Source organism: Cornus florida, unplaced genomic scaffold (genome assembly GCF_030987335.1).
Source record: "Cornus florida cultivar Cherokee Brave unplaced genomic scaffold, ASM3098733v1 CherokeeBrave_3.0.0_Hap2_Chr11, whole genome shotgun sequence".
In the NCBI taxonomy this organism is placed as follows: Eukaryota; Viridiplantae; Streptophyta; class Magnoliopsida; order Cornales; family Cornaceae; genus Cornus; species Cornus florida.
The window spans coordinates 70,469,880-70,489,837 of NW_026775581.1; the positions used below are offsets into that span (position 1 = coordinate 70,469,880).

General features: G+C 35.5%; 1 protein-coding gene across 1 annotated transcript; it reads left to right on the forward strand.

The window, feature by feature from the left end:
* The first annotated feature begins 540 nt into the window (after nt 1-540).
* Nucleotides 541-17,459, forward strand: LOC132282740 (uncharacterized). The gene is made up of 11 exons (XM_059784510.1): nt 541-701; nt 2,759-2,824; nt 2,940-3,007; nt 6,930-6,963; nt 8,090-8,159; nt 9,263-9,320; nt 11,782-11,910; nt 15,362-15,453; nt 16,467-16,551; nt 16,857-16,935; nt 17,033-17,459. Exons 1-11 carry the CDS (start codon nt 695-697, stop codon nt 17,113-17,115), a joined length of 771 nt encoding a protein of 256 aa, XP_059640493.1. The 5' UTR covers nt 541-694; the 3' UTR covers nt 17,116-17,459.
* Nucleotides 17,460-19,958: the final 2,499 nt, after the last annotated feature.

The window sequence follows — 19,958 nt, forward strand, 5'->3', positions numbered from 1 at the left end:
GCTCGTTCGTACTTTGGATACCTGTATAACCAAACTGCTAAAAATTAAGAGTTACACTAATTTAAAGTAAGTATAAGGTATTGATTTGTGTGGTTGTGGATTGGATACAATCCCATCGAGTATGGCGAGATATTACAAATATATATTTTTAAAAATTTATTAAGTAATTAGGGATGCATATTTTGTATATCGTGTAGCCCATTTGGAAAATAAGGCCTGATACATATATATATATATACATTTTATTATCAAATTCCTATAATACAGTGAATTTAAATAAAATTATTAAATTAACCGGCCAGTGACCTACTTGTATCAGGCCTTATTTTCCAAATGGGCTACACAATATACAAAATATGCATCCCTAATTACTTAATATATTTTAAAATTATGAATACTCAGGACACCTCAAGTATCCTAGAAGTACCAGTATTCCACACGATACAAGTAATAGTGCTTCCTAGTTTGTAACCAACCGATGGCTGTGATTTCCCTTGGACTTAAATCCGTGATGGTGTGTCATACTCATATTTTAAGTTCCCTGCGAGTAAAAACATAAAACACAAAAAGGACAAACAGAGAGCTCGTAGGTTTTCTATACAGCTTGCAGGGAGTGTCTGAACTTCGTCTCAAGAAATACCACTCTCGAGAAGAAGACAGAAGAGGCGAATCAAAGCAAAAGCAGAGCACAACCATGACAGGTACTGGTTCAGAATATTGTTTGTCATTCCATTTTGTAATATAAAATTGCATGATGATTATCTCTTTTGGTGAGGATTTGATATTGTTGTTTTTGTGATAGTAATGCAATTTTTGAATGCTTGTCTTCTATTGATGATCCGATGATTAAAGTGTTGGTGATATTTTGGGTTTTTTCTTGGTGTAAGGTGATTATTTTTGGGAAATTAGAGATACCTAGAAGGTGAAATGGCAAATTTGTTTTGTGAATTCAAATTGAGGTTGTTTCTTTCATCATTTGAGGATGTTTAGGGGCAGTGGTGGATCAAGGAATTATGCCCGGGGTCCAGAGTTCATGCATCATTAAAACTGTCAAGATAGTTCTAACTGCTATTTTTACTAGTCAGGGGATAAATAATTAATACTAAATCAGTTTCTACAAACGTGAAAATCAAGAAGTTGTCATTAGAATGATAAAGAAATCAATAAATCTAGTCAATGTTAACATTGTTGTTGGTCGATGCACTAGTGGATTTGGGGCTTCTGGCTTTTTGCCTTTTAAATTCTATGCGATTACTTACTATAAATAAATAAAAAAATTGGTATTTGGAAAACTAGTGTATTTAAAAGAAAATGAAAATATAGAAGAAAGTAAAATCGTCTTGATATTCAAAATAATGCTTTTGAATAGTTGTCTCATAGTTCAAATGGATCCAAATGGAACATCAAATGGTTCTTTAATTCATCAGAACACTATTATAATAGAAATTGCCCTCTTTTCTAGGTTTTTCCAAGCCTAAATGTGGTTCAAGGACATAATTGTCAATTTTTTGAATAATAGCATTATCTGCTGCTTGAATCGTAGAAGCCTAAAGCAGAGGTATTTCTCAAATTAATTTTAAAAGAAAAAAGCAGTTCTATGTTCTATTAATTGTCTTAGGCATCTGCCATATAATTTTCAGGTGAACACTGGTTTGACCACCACCAAATTGGCTTTGCCTAATTAAGTGGTATCTCCTCCTGCTTTCAAATGAAAGGTTGAGGCTTCAAGTCCCCATGAAACATGAATGTGTGTCTGTGTATGAGTTATCTACCAAAGAAAAAAAAAAAAAAAAAAAAAAAAAAAAAAACTGGTTTTACAAAGTAATCTTAAAAAATACAAGTCAGAAAAATGGAGTGTGATCGAACATTGTACTGTCTGGAAACTGTCCAAGTTCATACTCAGTTATTGCAAAAGCAACTAAAACGGTGTTATGGCTCTCAAAATCATCTACTTGTCTAGGAACGTCAGATAGTCCAACACTCGAACCTCGATTCAATTTTAATAGAAGGGGAAAAAAAAACCTTGAATTTTAATAAATTCTTAATTGTTTACGAATTGAGACCTACATATAATATGCATATATATGTGTGTGTGTGTGTGTGTGTGTATGGGATATATCATCTGTTCTCTTGCTTTCTTTTCAGTAATTGTCTTGCTCTAAGCCTCAAATTCTATCTTTTTGAACATGTTCTCTTTTGTTAATGACGATAAAATTACAAACTATATTATAGAACCCTTTACTCAACATAGATAGAAGGGAGGGGCTGTCATCCCCTTATATCCGCTGGTGTTTAGGGGTATGGCTCTGGTAGTTAAGGCTAACGTTTTAGAAAACATGGAAATATTGAGCATCGCGAAAAATGATTCTATTGGTATTTATTTCTTTTTTCATGTGACTGCCACGGGATTATTGTTTTGGTGCAATTTTAAAATCTTGGGTTGTCAAGTATGAGGATGCGAGTTCAAGTAAGCAAACAGCCACTTTGTGTAAAATAATACTAAAGTTCTTGGTTTCTTCCCCGTCTACCCTCCCAACACTCTGCATAGGCGAGAAAATATTATATTCAATACTTTGCCTGCATCAGCGAACTCCAAGTTTGCATGCACAAAGAAGTGTAAAAATCTGTATTTAAGAAACAAATAATATTCTATTATCGAGGTTTATTTTGGCGCTTGAAGAGTGCTTTCATGGTTTGTTTGTTGCTTGTGTTAGTTTCTTGCTTTATTTATTTCATCCGTATTAAATCTTCTTGACAGACTATGTGCAGGAGCAAGAGATGGAAATTGAAGCCCTAGAAGCTATACTTATGGATGATTTTAAAGGTTTATACTACCTATCCTTTAAAAATATGTTTAGAAATACCTAAAAACTACTATTTTCTTTTCGAAAATCTTGCCTTGTAACGATGACTGTTTTCTCTTTGGTGTATCTTGCCAGAAACTCACCCTAGTGAAAGTGGGCTAAACACTTCTAATAGGTGCTTCCAAATTACACTATCTCCACAGGTACAAAATTAGTGCCATTCTTTATATATTTTAATTAGCACGCTGTATGGTAGCCTAAAATCTATGCACAATAAGTTCGGATATTTTTCTATGATATATGTGGAAGGTTGCACAGATTCTAAAATTTCAATTATCAAAAGGAACAAATGACCCGGTTTAACTCGCACTTGGTTATTTATCAATTAAATATAGTCCTGTGTGTGTGTGTGTGTAAAAATTGTGTAAGTGTGTTGTATGTACCCATGAATAACAAACACAGTTCATTCACCACAACATCCAAAATCCACAGGCAGAACCCCTTAGAATAGGTATTGCATGTCAAGACTGGCAATCCGACAATCCCTATCTAACTCCAAGAAGATTAAGTTTTACAGGATTTTGGCTAACAAATGATAAGATAAAAGAGAATATAGATGTGGATATAGAGAGCTTTAGTTGAAGGATAGCCAAGTTTGAAAATTTCAAATGGGAGGGGGATTTTGCATTTGCTTAGAAGGCAAGATTGTATTTCAGCACTTCTTGCGAAATCCTTTTGATGATGAAATTTTGTTCACTTCACCGTGTATTTCTTAAAGGCCCACCTAGCCCCAAAAAATGCTCCAGTTTGTTAAGACTTGGTCAAAGCACCTCAATGTACTCAAAGGAAGTGCCTTAAGTTAGGGGCACATAAAATCTTCATGCAATCACTCTTTTAGTAGGTTCAGTGTGCCTTTATATTTAAAATCATTTATCATATCCTTTTGTTTTCTTTTTCTTAGTGACTGTTAATTGATATGCTCTAAGTCATATCCTGGTCATATTCGATAGTCCGTGTTGTCTAATCTTATTGGATATTATGTTTTCAAAATTCACGAGCTTGTGGTTGACTAATTGCATTAATTTATCTACAACTTAATTCTGAAATTAATAATAATATAATAGATTCTTAAAATCTTTATGATTGTAGCCTTTTATTATCGCACAATTGCAGCCTTGCACATGCAACAGTTATTATGGAGCATTCTCCTCCTACTCCCCAAATTGTTAGTAGTGATCGCTTCCCAAACTGCTGTACTGGTAAAATAGAACACCTTGAAGGCACATCAACATGGCAAATGCTAATCCAAGGAAAATTTGCCTCTCCATTGCTATTTAACAACTTATACTAGGGCTGCAAGTTGGGCTGGCCCAACCCAGCCCAGTCCCAACCCAACCTCAACCCGAATCGGGTTGGGTTGGGCTAGCCCGAATTATACCCAACATGGGTTATGATCATAGCCCAGCCCGAATATTTTCGGGTGGGTTGGATCGGGTTGACGGGTTGATTTTTTTCCCCCAACCCCCCCCCCCCCCCCGAAAATTTATATATATTATATATACTTGATTATATTATTATTAAAAAACAAATTATATATATATATATATATTATATTTGATTATTTTTAGGGCAAATCATTTTAGCCTCCCCAATCGCCTCCATCACTATTCTCTCTGAACTTGCCCCCCTCTCTCTCTCTCTGTGCAACTGCAAACTACAAAATCTACAAGAATCAGAAGTTCAAAACCCATATATTTCAATTTTATATTTCTGTCTGCAAGAATCAAAAGTTCAAAACCCATATCGGCATATCATTTCAGATTGTTCAAAAAATCAAAACCCAGATCTTTCAGTTTCCATCGTCCGTTGTTCTAGTTCGGGTTCGCCGTTCGCAAGCTTCAGCTGTTGTCTCTCAACTCTCAAGCTTGCCCCCCTCTCTCTCTGCAATTGCTGACTTGTAAGTATGGGGACGGCGGCAGAGAGAGAGAGAGAAAGGAGAGAGAGAGAGAGAGAGAGAGAAAGAAGAGAGAGGAGAAAGAAAGGAGAAAAAAAAAATGGGTTGGGTTCGGGTTGAGCCCGAGCCCAACCCGAATATGTCTAGGTTTTGACAAAACCCAACCCGGACATGAGCCCGATTTGTGAACTTAAAGCCCAAATTTCAAAATTTCGGGTTGGGTTGGGTTAGCCTGCCCAAGTTGCAGCCATAACTTATACTATGAACTTACCCTGAATTCTCCAAACTTGTCCTCTTGCCAACGCAAGGCTTCTCCTTTGTTGTGGCAGTGACAAATCCATAGGTAGTTCAAGAAAATCCCACAATCTCCAACTCCCAATCCTGGAAGTTTTCAATAAATCTAGGCTGCAACACCAGTCCGGGCCACTCGAAAGTATCCTAGGACATAAAAGGTCATTCATGCTTGGGATTTAGAATAATGGGTGATGGCTGACGCTGAAATGGGGATATTGAGGTGAATATATGGCAAGAGAAGAAAGATGAAATGAAAATCAATTTCATAGAATTTAGTAGCGAAAATTAGGAACACTATGAGGAAAGGTTGAGATAATGTGGCCAGTGGCCAAAAAGGTAAAATAGAATAGCCACAAATGACACATTTAACCAACCTTATTTAATCAAGATCGACTTATGTTTTTCCATTTCCTTACCCTTTTTTGGGCAATAGGAGAAGTCTTTACTGAGTAAAGGGCTGTCACATTTATCTTGTATTGTTTAATATTGATAGGAGAAAGAATCCCTCTGGAATGTAAATTATTTATTCACCCATAGGGTAAGTTATTTATTTATTTATTAAAAAAAAATTAAGTCAAACGCAAACATCCACAATTGCCACCCTTTATGGGGACTTGAACACTTGGAAAGTTCAAGTTAGTATACTCAATTATGCTTTTGGAATTCTTTACCACTGAATGCCCCATAATGTGAGACAAATGGAATGGATCGTACTTATGGACAACGATTTATACCGTGGAAATCACATTTAATGAATGCTGGATGACAGTGATCGTTTAGAACCCACTTCTGTCAAAATATTTCTCTTCATTCTTCCTTTTTTCTTACATGTTCAAAAACATGTTCCATTTGGAAAAGACTTTTCAATAATAAATTCTAAAATGGAATATTCAAGAACCTCGCAAGACTGGAGAAGCAGAAATACATGACAATATTAAGCATCTTCCTAGGAAATCTTCCTCATAATTACCCTTTTGTCCATTGCAATTGAACTAATACCTGCTGCCAAATCTCTCTCAATTTAGAGTGTTCATGAACCAATTTATGGAGTCCTGTTGGACCCAGTAATCAGTTATGTCAAGTTCAATCTTTTGGCATATCCAGATTTCTAACTTCTTCAAGGATGGGTAAACCAATATATGTTAGGACTATATTTATACATAGTTGGCAGACAAGAACTAGGTTGCTGAATTAAAAATTCCTAAAATTATGTTCCTACCTGATTTATATCTCATTGAATTATTGATTCATGTATATAGAAAATATAATAATAAAAGAAAAGAATACAGTTACCAAGTTCTCAGAACCAACTTGTTAAGCAGTCTGGGTGAGATTGGGAAGTAAGATAAAGTACATAAACAATGTCAGGATTTACCTATTCCTTTTGGAATTTATGAAACTGGTTACATTTACAAGCTTGCATGGTTCAGAGTTACAACTTAAGTCATCTGGTTGTTTGCATTTTCACTTTTCTGTAATCTGTCTCACTAGAAGATGGCTTGTCTAAATGAATTCATAAGTTTCCATCATCAGATCACAAGTTATGTGATTTACTTACCCCCACAAATCTCTCTCTCTCTCTCTCTCTCTCTCGCTTGGTAGTGTTTAATTAATTTGCTTTAACCCCCTTAGTTTTTTGCTAAAAATTGGTTATGTTTGGATAATTATTATGAACAACCACTGCCATAAGCCTAATAACAAATATAAATACAACATTGTGTTAGTGGGAATTTCTACATTGGAAAGAATGTCGTGTGTATCATTTGAACAAAAAAAAAAAAAAAAAACAGAAAGAGTCCATATTTTGATCCTTACAATGTTGGTTTTTCTATGGTTTTAGTACCTAAAAAGCACTGACCTTGCTCTACATTTAACAGGATGACGAGGCAGATGAATCAACAACCATTCCAGGTTCTTCATTTTATGTAATTACAATATTTTGGAACATATTTATCTCTGTTCTACTTCTCTGCCCACAGTATCAAATAAACTTAAATTGTTTACTTTTGAGTGGTCGAGTTAATGCATCGGATTTTGATCCAAATCTGATCCAATAATCCTGATTTTGGTAAAGGAAGTCTGATCTGATAAACCGATAATGGTCCAAATGCAATAGGTTTTTTAACTAATGTATTCAACATGGATTAGATCCAGTCTGAAAACAATCTGAGCTAATAAGATTACTACTACTACTATCTGTTGTAGTGCAACTGTTAGTATGTCATATTTAAGAGGCAAGTTATAGTTTCCCTTGTTTTAGTATTCAATCTTGAGTAGCCATTTCTTTTCTCTTCGATCTCAGCAAGCTTGTTACTGCCAACCATGTAAAATCAAGCGTAAACACTTGGCCTCCCTGTATTTGATTTCTCATTTTCTCACTGCTCTCTTGCTCTATCCTTCTCTCAGGCTTGTTTCCTTCTTTCACATTCCAACTTTTTTCTCTCTCTACAACTCTCTCATCTCCCATATTTTATCCCTTCTTGTTCTTTTACTCTTTCCCCTTTTTCAGGCTTGCTTCCCTCCTTAGTATTCTTTCATCTTTTTCTCTCCTTGAAGCTATAACTAAAAACATTTCTATGTTTTTTAAAAAAATTCTATGTTCTTAAGAATCTTAACACTAATTTCCTCTATTGGAAGCTGAAAAAATGGTTCCCCTATTTTAGATTTGTTGAAAAGCTGTCTAGTATGACTTGAATTATTTGGTTGAAGCATTGATGATGAAATTATGTATATGTATGTATATATTGTCTTCTATTCTTTTTTTCTTTTTCTTTTTTTTTCTTCCTACGTTTCTCATATACTGCTTTCTTAGATTTGACCAGATTAGTGAATGAGACATTCGTTAGTTATAAATTTGGATTTCAGATCAGATCTGATCGGATTAATGTTTTCCTTTATGGATCAGATTAGAATAAAACATATATATTCCGATTCAATCTGTAAACAGGCCTATTTTGGGACTTTTCTTTGTTGGGTTTCCAAATTTTGGACAATGAATACCCTGTCAACATAAGCTTTTGCCAAACTTTTATTGCAGTTCGGTTGGCTTTAATTTTCTCACATACGGAAAAATATCCAGATGAACCACCGCTTCTGAATGTGAAAAGGTAAGTGAATACATCTTTCTCGTGCACACCCTTACTCAAATGTGGCATTTTTCCTATTATCGTAAAATTTCTCTCTTTCTGTTGGTAGAGAAGATACCAACAGATATGCTCAACTTCTATACTACAACTTTTCAAACACTTAATTAGTACTATACTAATAACAAAAACAGAATAGCATTTTTGACATTGCCAAAATGTTATGAGTCCCCAATTTCAATGGATCCCGGCTTGCATCTTAATGCCTCTTCTGATGTTTACGAGCTGTATCCTCAATTTTGTATCAACCAAGTATAAAGCACCCATCATAGATATTTTAAATAAATTATTATTAAAATAAAACGCTATTTCCCCATATAAATAATGATGTTTTATTAAATTAAATGCTGGTAGGTCCGGCATGTCAAGCAGGACGAAGAATCGATCGATCTCATCTGTTTTATTGTCCTATATAGCTTGGGATTTGTGGGCCATCCTGTTTTCCTTTGTGGGTGTTACTTGGTGTTGGCTAGATCAAATTCTGATGTATTCTTAGGGTCGTGAATTAAGTTGAATTTGACAGAGGAACAACTGTTTGAAGAAATTTGTTGTACCAAAACATTTCCCTTAGTTTAAATTTGTGTTTTTAAGGAAATTTGTTGCATTTATAGAAGAAAAATAAGAAGGTGATAATGAAGATGTTATAGCGAGTAGCTAAGGATATTTATCAAAAGCAAAGGTAAAGGCCACTGATGTGCAGATTTTTGAGGCAGTGTTCTTCCTTCTCTTCTTTTCTCTTCGCCCAACTCCCTCTCTCTCTGGGTGCCAGCAAATTAGGACCACTGATCTAAGTTACAGATTTGAATACCTCACTCCTTTCAATTCAATTTTACCCTTAAATTTATTGATGGTACATAGTTATAAACAGCCAGCACCCTTTCTATTTGTTTGTGAATTTCTATTTGGTTTTTAGGTGCAAAATAGAAATTTTAAATATTTATTTAAATCTAGGATGCTTTTTATGATATTGTCTTATTTGACTAGAGCATTGATAAGTGATAGTTATGTCTACGAGATATAATTTGAAATGTTTTTTGCTATGTAACCCTCATTGTGGTACTTTCCAGTTTAAAAGGAATTCAAGGTACAGATCTTAAGATTTTGAAAGAAAAGCTCGAGCAAGAGGTAATTTTTAAGTATGTTTTGCTTTAACTTACAGTTTACTTTTTCATCATATTTGAAGTTTTCAAAAATCTCCAGTTATCCACATTATTTGCAATGAAACAATTAATTATATAAGTTACTAGCAAGTAGTTCACTTTATTATTATTATTTTTTTTGATAACTAAAAGTGTATTAGAAAGCATTCAAAAGGGGAACGCATCCCAAGAGCTATACAAATACCGAACCCAAAAAAGGAGTCCTATGGACCCAAAGAACCCAAAAAGTCCACGATTTCATCTAAAGATATACAATTTTTCCCCATCACCCAACTAAAAAGAGAACTAATAATAGAAAACTTCAACGCCCCAATGTAGGATTCCTCCCCATCAAAAGATCTTCTATTCCGCTCTTTCCAAAGACTCCACCAAACACAGAGGGGGTCGCCCTCCAACAGTCACGAGCATAAACCCCCACCTTGTGACCCCTTCAAACTTCAATCAAATCCCTTGAAGTCCGGGGTATAACCCATTGGACGCCAAACAGATCAAAAATAAGACTCCAACAGTCATGAGCCACGGGGCAATGTAAAAGAAGGTGATCCACAGACTCTCCATCATTCTTACACAAACAACACTAGTTGACTGTGATTTGTCTTTTCTTTTTTAAACTGTACAGAGTCAAAATCTTGCCCCAAGCTGCAATCCAAAAAAAAAAGCCACCTTGAGAGGGGCCTTCGAATGCCAAACCATTTTCCACGGGAAACTGGAATCGTGAAACCCGAACAGACAGAGAAAAAAGAAACGAACCTAAAAGTACCCTGCGGAGAAGGCACCCAAATCAAGGAATCTGAACCAGTACCATCCACCACCTGTCTATACAAAAGGTCCAGCAAACTAGTCACGTCGTCCAACTCCCAATCCTGAAAGGATCGCTGGAATCGCACATCCAAAGTAAATCTACCGCTATCGAGTCGATAATAGTCAGCTACCAGAGCATGTCTATTAACAGCAATCCTAAACAACCTTGGGAACAAACAATACAATGGGCGATTCTCGCACCAAGTATCCTCCCAAAACCGAACTCTGGATCTAATATGCTTTGAGAACTCATCCCATTCCTTCCGAATGAATTTCCACACCCCTACGCCAACAGCAGATCTGACCAACCTAGATGACCATCCCCCTCTCTCCTCCCCAAAGCAACACGAAATAACCCTCCTCCATAACCTATGCCTTTCGCTATCAAATCTCTATAACCACTTGCCTAGGAGCGCTCTGTTGAAAGGAGCCAACCTCCTAATCCCAATACCGCCCAACTGAAAAGGCTGGCAAACCTACTCCCACTGGACAAGATGAAACTTAAACTCCTCCCCCTGGCCCAGAAAAAGTTCCGTTGAAGCATCTCGAGTCTTCCAACAATAGAGGAAGGGATCTGGAAAAGAAAAAGATAATAAGTTGACAATGTACTCTTCACCAAATTAACTTTCCCGCCCTTTAAAAGATATTGCTTTTTCTACACAGCCAACCTTCTCTCGAAACGTTGTATCACCGGGTCCCAACTTCCCACCATCCTTGACGAATCACCCAACGGCAAGCCCAAATAAGAAATAGGGAAGGAGTTCGTCCCACACCCGAAAACCGCCGCCAGAGAAACCACCTCCTGAACCTCCCCACAGGAACAAGCACACTCTTACCCACGTTAACTTTCAAACCTGAAACTACCATCTCAAATATCTCAGTTGGGACACATCTACCTCACAAAAAACCAGAGTGTCTTCCGCGAAAAGCAAGTGAGAGACCTCCATCTGCTAAACTGAATCTGAACCCATCTTGAAACCCCTGATAAATTCCAAATCCGCAGCCCTGCTCATCAACCTACAAAGAGCCTCCATAACAATAATGAACAGGAAGGGGGAAAGGGGATCCCCTTGCCTCAAACCACGAGAACTGCCTAAAAACCCGGATGGAGACCCATTCACCAACACAGAAAATCTGGCAAAGGAAACACACACCTCGATTTCATTAAAGGTACTCAAGAGGGGAGTGCTCCCAGAAGAATATATATTATGGGACATCATGGAGGTCCAAAGAATAAAAGTGGCTGGTGGTAGGGTGGTGGAACTTAAAAAGAAGAAATCAGTGATTTAATAAAATGCTTTACAAAATTAAAACTACATATGGGACTTTAAACTCTTAGAAATCTCAAGAACTGAAAGACATTTGGAAATGCGATTGATATGGGAGGGGGGTGTATTGTTTGGGGAAGAGTAAGAACAACCTGCTGTCCAGTTTTCTTTCACCTTGAGCCTAAGTGGGTTTCTTAAATACTGAAATGTGGTACCTCTTTACAGATTTTAAGAGCAATGAGAACATTAGTTTAGTTGGTAAACATCTCCGATGTTTGTACAATAAAATTGTTATCCAACTTAAATAATAATGTGAAGTTGAGTCATGCAGTTTTATATAAATACTTGTATCTTCAGGCATCTGAGAATCTTGGTATGGCTATGGTCTACACTCTAGTTACGTCAGCTAAGGAGTGGCTATCTGAAAGATTTGCAGAAGATGCTGGTGATGAGAACACCGAAGAAGCAGTGGCAACAAAAGATGATGTATGGCTGCTCCTCCCATCTATGACATTCACTCACTGCTTATTAATAATATACTCTCTTTTTTTCTTTTCTTTTTTCCTGTTACTTGGCAATATGCTCTGAATTCAAAATAGATATTTGTTGCCTTTGATCATACCCCACACTACCCTGTGCTTCCAAGACCCCTGAAATTTTGGTTACTCTGATATGTGTGAGATCTGTTATTATAATATGGTTCATGTATATAATTTTTCCATACTAATAAGAGTTATTTGTGGGATGTTAGATGTTGCCAATCTTCTCATGCACCTTTTCTAGCCAGCTGGCTTTTAGCTGTTTTAGTTAATTATATGAAATAAATGTAGGGGCCCGTTAGGTAGGGAGAGAGTGGGACGAAAAGGAGAGATGTGGACAGAATTTCAGTCGTTTGGAAGGAGGAAGGGGAAAGAAAAGGAAGCAGGGGAATGTTCCCTCTGGACCCACCAAATCCTTTTCACACAGCCGCACACACCTACACACACAGACACATACACCACAAGAGAGTGAGAGTGAGAGAGTAAGAGTAACCTTCCCCTTCTAGTTGACGGTATAGTTGTAAAATCAAGCAACTCTTTCTTTCCTTCCTCTTTTCTGCCCTGCTCAATCAAAAAGGAGGAGGATAAGATAGCTTCCTTTCCTTATGGATACACCTTTTCATCCTTCATAGTATCCCTTAGTAATCTTTCATCCCTCATGCCTTAGGGAGCATAAAACATGTTTTGTTATATCATAGTAACAAAACAGCTGTTCTGTTCAAAAAGATGAACTTTGTGCCATTTAGTTGCAAACAATACCCATACAGGCAAACATATGTGCACTCTCACATGCGTACATGTAAGCATTTATTAGGCCAGAATGCTTTATGGTACAGAATAGTCTAGAAATGACATGTTTATATATGGAGAAGATGAATATAAATGTTGAGATGATGAGTGATGAATGATGAATGATGAGACAGGGAATTCCAATGTATGTATTTATGAGAAGTTGAGGATTGAGAAAATAGAAAACAAGATGAGAAAATTGGCAAGATTGTTTGGATTATGCTCAACAAGAAAGGAAACATTTAAGGAGCTTAATCAGGAATGCTTAGCTACATAACAGGATGAACTTTGATGTAGGAAATGAATGAAATCGTGGAGACTGGAAATTGAAGACACAACGAGATTTTAGATGGGTTGGTCGTGCACAACAAATACCAATGTTTACATCAATAAGTAGGATTGATATGGTCTGGTTAATTTACAATGTTGGTTGCTAGGAAGCCCGGACCCGCCTAAAAGGGCAGAGAATCCGTGTTGGATGCTTGTCGGACACACTAAAAAATTTGTATGATTTTTTTAATTTTTTTTTTTTGTAAATATCTGGAGACAGCACAGATACACCATGAATGCCTGTCCGACATCCGTGTCCCATTTTTGGGTTTTTATTTTATTTTATATGCAATGCATTCTTGGGGGTTTCTTAGAAAATTTTAGAAAGAAAGTTGGGTTGAAGCGTAAATATGAGGAGTGGTTTAGTAACTTTTAGTAATATGATGGTCATTACATAATTACTTAAAAGTTATAATTTTATAAAACAATCATATATTTTTGCTTATATTATTTTAGTTTAAAGGTTCAAAATCTTGCACGATCATCTTTGACAATATCTTGTTCTCCCGCGGACCAAGCTTCGCTGCCGGTGGATGGTCTCTCTCTCTCTCTCCTCTTTTCTCTCTCTTCTTCTTAGTCCTCCTCTTTTCTTCCTCCTCCTCTACAAACCCTAGATAATTCTTTTTTCCTTGCACAACAAAATTCTTTTGTCTCTTTTTCCTTTTTCCTCTTGTTTCCGTGAACTATTTCTCTTCTATGGATTCTAACCTTTATTTTTAACTAAGCCATAATTTTTTTGTAACAAAACCCTAATCCTTCCTTGTTTTTTTTTTTTTTTTTTTTCCTTTCTTAACCATCTTGCCGTCATTCAGAAAATCTTGTCGAACATCATCAAAGCCATCGTGGGAAGTGGCTGAACTTTTATAGGCTTGTGATAGTTATCAATTCATATTTATGAAAAAAAAAGATAGTTATCAATTCATTAGTATTTTCTCTTGGTCTTCGTGCACATACTCTTTCTAATGCATCGAGATATGTATTTTTCTTTCACAAACTTGCATCTCTTTTAGCTTTTCATTTAAATCGGGCCACCTATTTTATTTTATTTTTTATAATTATATATATGATGCAAGGTGTGTATATTACTCCTTCAATCCCAAACATGCATTTTACGTAATTTTTGGACTAAGTTCGTCTGATATTGTCCAATGGTTGCTTCTAATTGACTCAAAATACTTTCCTTAGTGATTAAAGATTCTGTTGGACGAGAGATGTATGTTTGAGGAATCATTAACATGTTTCTATTCCTTTTTAGATCAAAAGAAAATAGAAAACTACCAATTTGCAGTTATATTGTTCCACCAACCCATAATTTTCTGCCACAACTTTCGATTCTATGTTCGTGAGATGATAAAAAAAAGGTATATACATTTGAGAGCTGCTAAATGCAATTGTTTCAACCTAACTGATTGGTTTCTCTTATTAATTGGAATTTTCTTCTACTTTCTAGACATATCTATTTATTTTCTTTTTTAGTTTTATAGAGTAATCTTGCTTTAGGGGCTAATTCTTTTTCTTGAATAGTTTGTAAGCATTCTTTTTAGTTAATGTGATCTTGTTTTTGCTTGAGTAGTTTACTCTCTTCCTTGAGATGAGTTGTATTTTGCCAATTTTTAGCTTTATGATATCAGAGTTTTAAAAGTTTATTATTATTCTTTGGATAGAGAGTTGATTCATTGAACTGTGCAAGTGTGCAGCGAAATTAATACATTTATATTCCTATGTTTTTTCCCCCTTGACAACTTAATTTCCAAGTGATGTGGTTGCGGTTTCAGTCAATTGAAATTGTCATTGCAGAATTAATAAATTCACATTAACAATCCTTTTAACCAATTTGGGTTGTTTTATTTGAATTTTTTCTTTTTTTTATCTTGTGAGTAATTTAGAAGATATTATGGATGAGAAGATCCAAATGTGTCTAGCATGTTTAAAAAAACAATTAATAACTCGTGCGCATATCTTTTTCCTGAAATTTTAGTGGTTCAGTGATGGTCTTGCTCCTTGTCTCAGCTGATCTTTGGCTACAGCAAGTTGTAGCTTGTAGTATCATTACATTTCTAGTAAAGGGTGTTGAAGTGTTACATTTTGCCTTCATCCAATTCCTCTATTTCCTGGGATTCGGACTGAACTTAATAATGAGTATCACTTTGACATCCCCCGACCAGTTTTTCTCTTTCTTTCACTTTTATGGCTAACTATCATTGCACCTCAATGATTTCACATATTTACCTTTTATTCTTCTTGTTCTTATTGGGCGATGGTTCATATTTTGATTTTAGATAATCATACCCCATGGAGAACCAGTTACTCTTGATACATTTCTTGCTTGGAGAGAGAGGTTTGAAGCAGAGTTAGCACTGGAAAGAGCCAAGTAAGTTTCATAAATAGCAAGTTTTTCTTTTTGTTTCTTTTCTTTTCTCTTCTTTTTTAAGCTGAGGTTGATTTTCCTAATCAGCAGGCAATTTTGTCTCAGCAAAGCATATAAAATTTAACTGATGATTAGTGTTATCAAATAGAAGCACATGACAGCTAATTGGAATGACAGTCAAATTCCATTTGAAGTGAAAGCAGTTTATTATGAAAAAAAGTCCTCCCTTATACAGGCAGAAATTTAGGAAACTTTTGCTCCTCAAAGCAAGAAAGTACCTCCATGATGCTAACCAATTAAATGACCATGTATTTATGAGCCTCACATCTGTGGACTGTGTCCTAAAATGCAGTGTGTCGGAAGGTTAGTAGGCGGATGTGAGCGCCCGCACACACAGAAAACTCAGAGAGAGAGAGAGAGAGATCATAGAGGATTTCACTGCATCAGTTCATGATGGATTGTCAGGAACCTCTTGTGGCACCTCAATGAGAACAGAGAGTTGTGGAAGTGCATACCAAGATCCACTCCTCTGAAATGCAATACTTTTATTATCTTTCTTAATGAAAGCAAAAACGTCTCTCTCTCTCTCTCACACACACACACACACACGCGCGCGCGCGCGCACAGTGCTTGTCATGTCCCTCTTCCTGTTCATTGTTTTAAGTACTTGCCATGCCTGAACTGTTAATAATGACCTTTCCATATATGGAAGTGTATTCATGGTCGAAAAGTGCTAAAATGGATGTTCCTATTTTTCCTTGCTATGAAGTGCTAAAATGGAATGTTCCATTTTTACGCATTTTATGGTGGTTCAATTATTCTGGATAGTTTACATGATTAAAGGTATTTATTCAGCGAGGAAAGCAGGAAAAAGGAAAAGATCAATATTCAACCTCAACCTTGATTCTTCAACATTCTATTCTTTCAATTGATGTCTTGAGCGTACTTGATAGTAAGAAAGCAAGCTACCTTTTATTTATTTGCTTTCATGACGAGTGACCATGATTAACTTTCAGGCTAATGCCCGAATCAGCACTTGCAGTGCCCAAGGAAAAGAAGCTCACAGGCAGACAGTGGTTTGAAAGCGGAAGAGCTGCTGCGGTACTTCATTCTTCTGAACTGTTGCTACTTGATATATTGTGGTTGTATGAAATGTATAGATCCTGTCACATGTTCTAGATTTTGCAAAAAATTGACCATGGCACAATGCATGCAAGCAATGAAGTGCTCAAATATGAACATGGAAAGAGCGATGTATACTTAATTCGTTGATGAAGAGAATTTAATTCCTGAAAAGAAAGGAGAGAGAGAGAGAGACTCTATGCGTGCGCCCGCATGTGTGTGAGAGAGTATTTTAAATTCTAGTAAAGAATGCTAAATTAAAAAGTGTCGTCTCTCTCCTGCAGAAAGGTGCAGTATCGATCAACAAAGGATCCGATGAGGAAGACGAGGAAGACATCGACTTTGATGATGATGACTTCGAAGGTAATTCTCACGATGAGCCCACTGATTTGTTGTGTGTGTGGTGTGGGTGGTTTGAATCTGAAAAAAAAACTAATTTCTTTTCTATGCAATGACACAGATGATGAAGAAGAAGATATGCTCGAGCATTATTTGGCTGAGAAATCGGACACATCCTCTCATTCTTCAAAGAGAGCAAATTAAAGGAAATTTCATGTTGTAATTTGAAAATGTTGAGATTTTCTTAGGTGCAACACATGGGATGAGAAATATGTCATCATTTTAGTGCCCTTGTCACTAGTATTTTTTTAGCCTGCATTATGTTTTGAGAGGGAAAACACAGATTTTGAGAGAAGCAATGAGAGCAATTGGTTTTATGGGTTGATAATTTCAGTGTATTATTTTTCTGTTCTCAATATATATAGGAGTTATTTGCAGAGAATAGAACCAGACATTGCAAGTACTTTTTATGAATCTGGTTCCCAATCTTATGACAAACTATCCAGCTTGAGTTTGGATCATTTATTTTTGAAGTAGTCTTGATTGCCCTTTTACTTGTTTACTTGCTTAAGTTCTGTTTTTGGGTAAATACAGAAGGTTTTTATTTTATTTTATTTTATTTATATTATTATATATTTTACTTGTTCAACTTAACCTTATGTAGGATTCCTTTTCTACTTTTCTTCCATTCAGTTGATTTAAACTCCTCCCAATATTTCTCATCAAGCAAAAAATGAAGTTGTACAGAGTTCTAGGGCTATCCGATAGAATCACACTCATCGGTCTGATAATCATTTTTCTGAATGTGTGTGTGTGGGTGTATATATATTTGTCAACGATGGTGGTATCAGGCCTCTTAAAACATGTAATAATTTAGTACCAGACATATGCAATATTACTAGACACATGCAGTCTCCGTGTCCTACATGCATAGGAAAATTCCTTAAAAGTGCTTCCAGAAGATTCGAACTCTTAACTTATCAGTGAGATGAGAAAATTCCTTGAAGGTGCCTCCAGAGGATTCGAACTCCTGACTTTTTCAAGCAGTAAGGTGAGAATCTTTATCGAGAGGTCTTTTAAATAGAAATGAATAGATAAAAAGAGAATTCATCAGTTGATTCAATTTCTATATAATTAAGACAAGAATGGTGTCGATTATGATGATGTTGTGGTGTCTTCGGTATACTGCTGGTAACATGGAATCATAATTAAGCATTATAATGTCTAAGGAATGAAAGCAATAATCACTACTAGCAGTGATGAGGTCAATGGCCCAAGTTGAGTGATATACTGGTCCATATGCTCCCCATCCTATATGTGGGCCACAATACTGGTCCATGTGCTCCCCATCCTCGATGTGGGCCACAAAAAGCCCACCTTGATTATTACCTATTTTGCAATTGGATGGTAATAATACTGTTGGATAACAAATAACATACCACTGAGCTAGGAAGCATACTATACATATGGCAAATTTTTTAAAAAAATAAGATATGCGTAGAACGGGATACTACTGAACAACTCGAACTCAGCTCATTACAAATTCATCCATGTTCGATTTGATTAGGTGTAGCATTTTTATGCCCGTTTATTATATTAGTCGAAATTTTGACTTGTTAAGATCCATAAACAAGATTTTTCAACAAATTTTGACAAATTCGTAAAAAGTGATAATTACTCCTTACATTGAGGAGTCAAAATGAGTAGGGCTCAAACATTTATTTCTAGACTCATTTACAACACCACCCACTAACCAATGGGATGGTCAAACCTTCTCCATTGCACATCACATCACTTGCCAGTTTCAGCTCATAAACTTTTAAATCACTGCTCAAGTCTCCCCCTGTTTGGATGCCAAGAAAATTAGTGGCAAACCCAATTTAGCCCAGTAGTAGTTGCGTGGAGGACCACTGGTTTACGCTACTATTGCAATGTATTACAATACAACTTCTCTTCGTTGATAAAGACCACATTAATTAGATGAGAAAGAAAGTCACTACTCACTAGTGACTTTCAAATTTCCGTTTTTCAAAAAAGTAATGCTATCAGAGAGAAATTTTAGGACCGCAAACTCTACAACTCTAGTCTTTCTAAGATAAATATACAAAGGGACACAGAGTGTATTAATGTCGTCAAATGTCTTAAGGTGAGAATAATATGTATCCCATACAAATACATTATGGGGTTAAATGCTTCAGTTGTTTAGTTCGAAAATATTTTAAATGGTTTATTAATCTCGGTCAATGATCATTGACACACGCAAATAATTATTAAAAATATATAAATTTTTATTTCCAGCACAATTACTTTCGCATCTAAGAGCAACTGGTATGGATAGCTTTTTGCTAGCAAATGAGTCAGTATTGCTAGCCTTTGAATTGGTATAATGCTAGCAATTTGTGAAACCCAGGAGGAGGATAGCAAAGTACATCGCAACTGCTAACAATAGCATTGTGAGCCAAACACTGCAGAACGGCTCTAATTTATTTTATATATTTTTTTGGCCCACGACTGCTCGGCTATTTTTTTTGGTTTTTTTCTTTACTATTTCTTTTTATATGTAATTTATTTTTATTGTAAAAAATATATTAATTTAAATGTATTAAAAGAAGTATTCTATTCAAATATATAATAAAAAAATTTTCAAGTGGTTGAAAAAGTAACCGTTTTAAAAAATACAAACAAAAATAATAAAATAAGAAATATCAATTAATCCATACCGTGACTAAAAGATAGCAATATATAATAAAAAAAAAAATTCAAGTGGTTGAAAAAGTAACCGTTTTAAAAAATACAAGCAAACAAAAAAATAAATACGTTTTTAATTTTTTTTACTCAAAAAATATTAAATGTATTAAAAAAGTACAATAAAAAATAATAAAATAATAAATATTAACTAACCCATAACAATATATAATTACTAACCACGTTAACACAATTGCTGATGTGACTAACAACTTAACAAAACTTTGCTAACATGTATTACTAGCACTATACACTTGCCCTTAAAATGATTCGCCCAAAACTAATGATAGGGTTTCTCGTCA

Coding starts and splice junctions, on each gene's coding strand:
- LOC132282740 (XM_059784510.1), top strand. Junction 6,964..8,089: donor TGAATCAACAACCATTCCAG/GTTCTTCATTTT, acceptor CTTTTATTGCAG/TTCGGTTGGCTTTAATTTTC. Junction 9,321..11,781: donor AAGAAAAGCTCGAGCAAGAG/GTAATTTTTAAG, acceptor TTGTATCTTCAG/GCATCTGAGAATCTTGGTAT.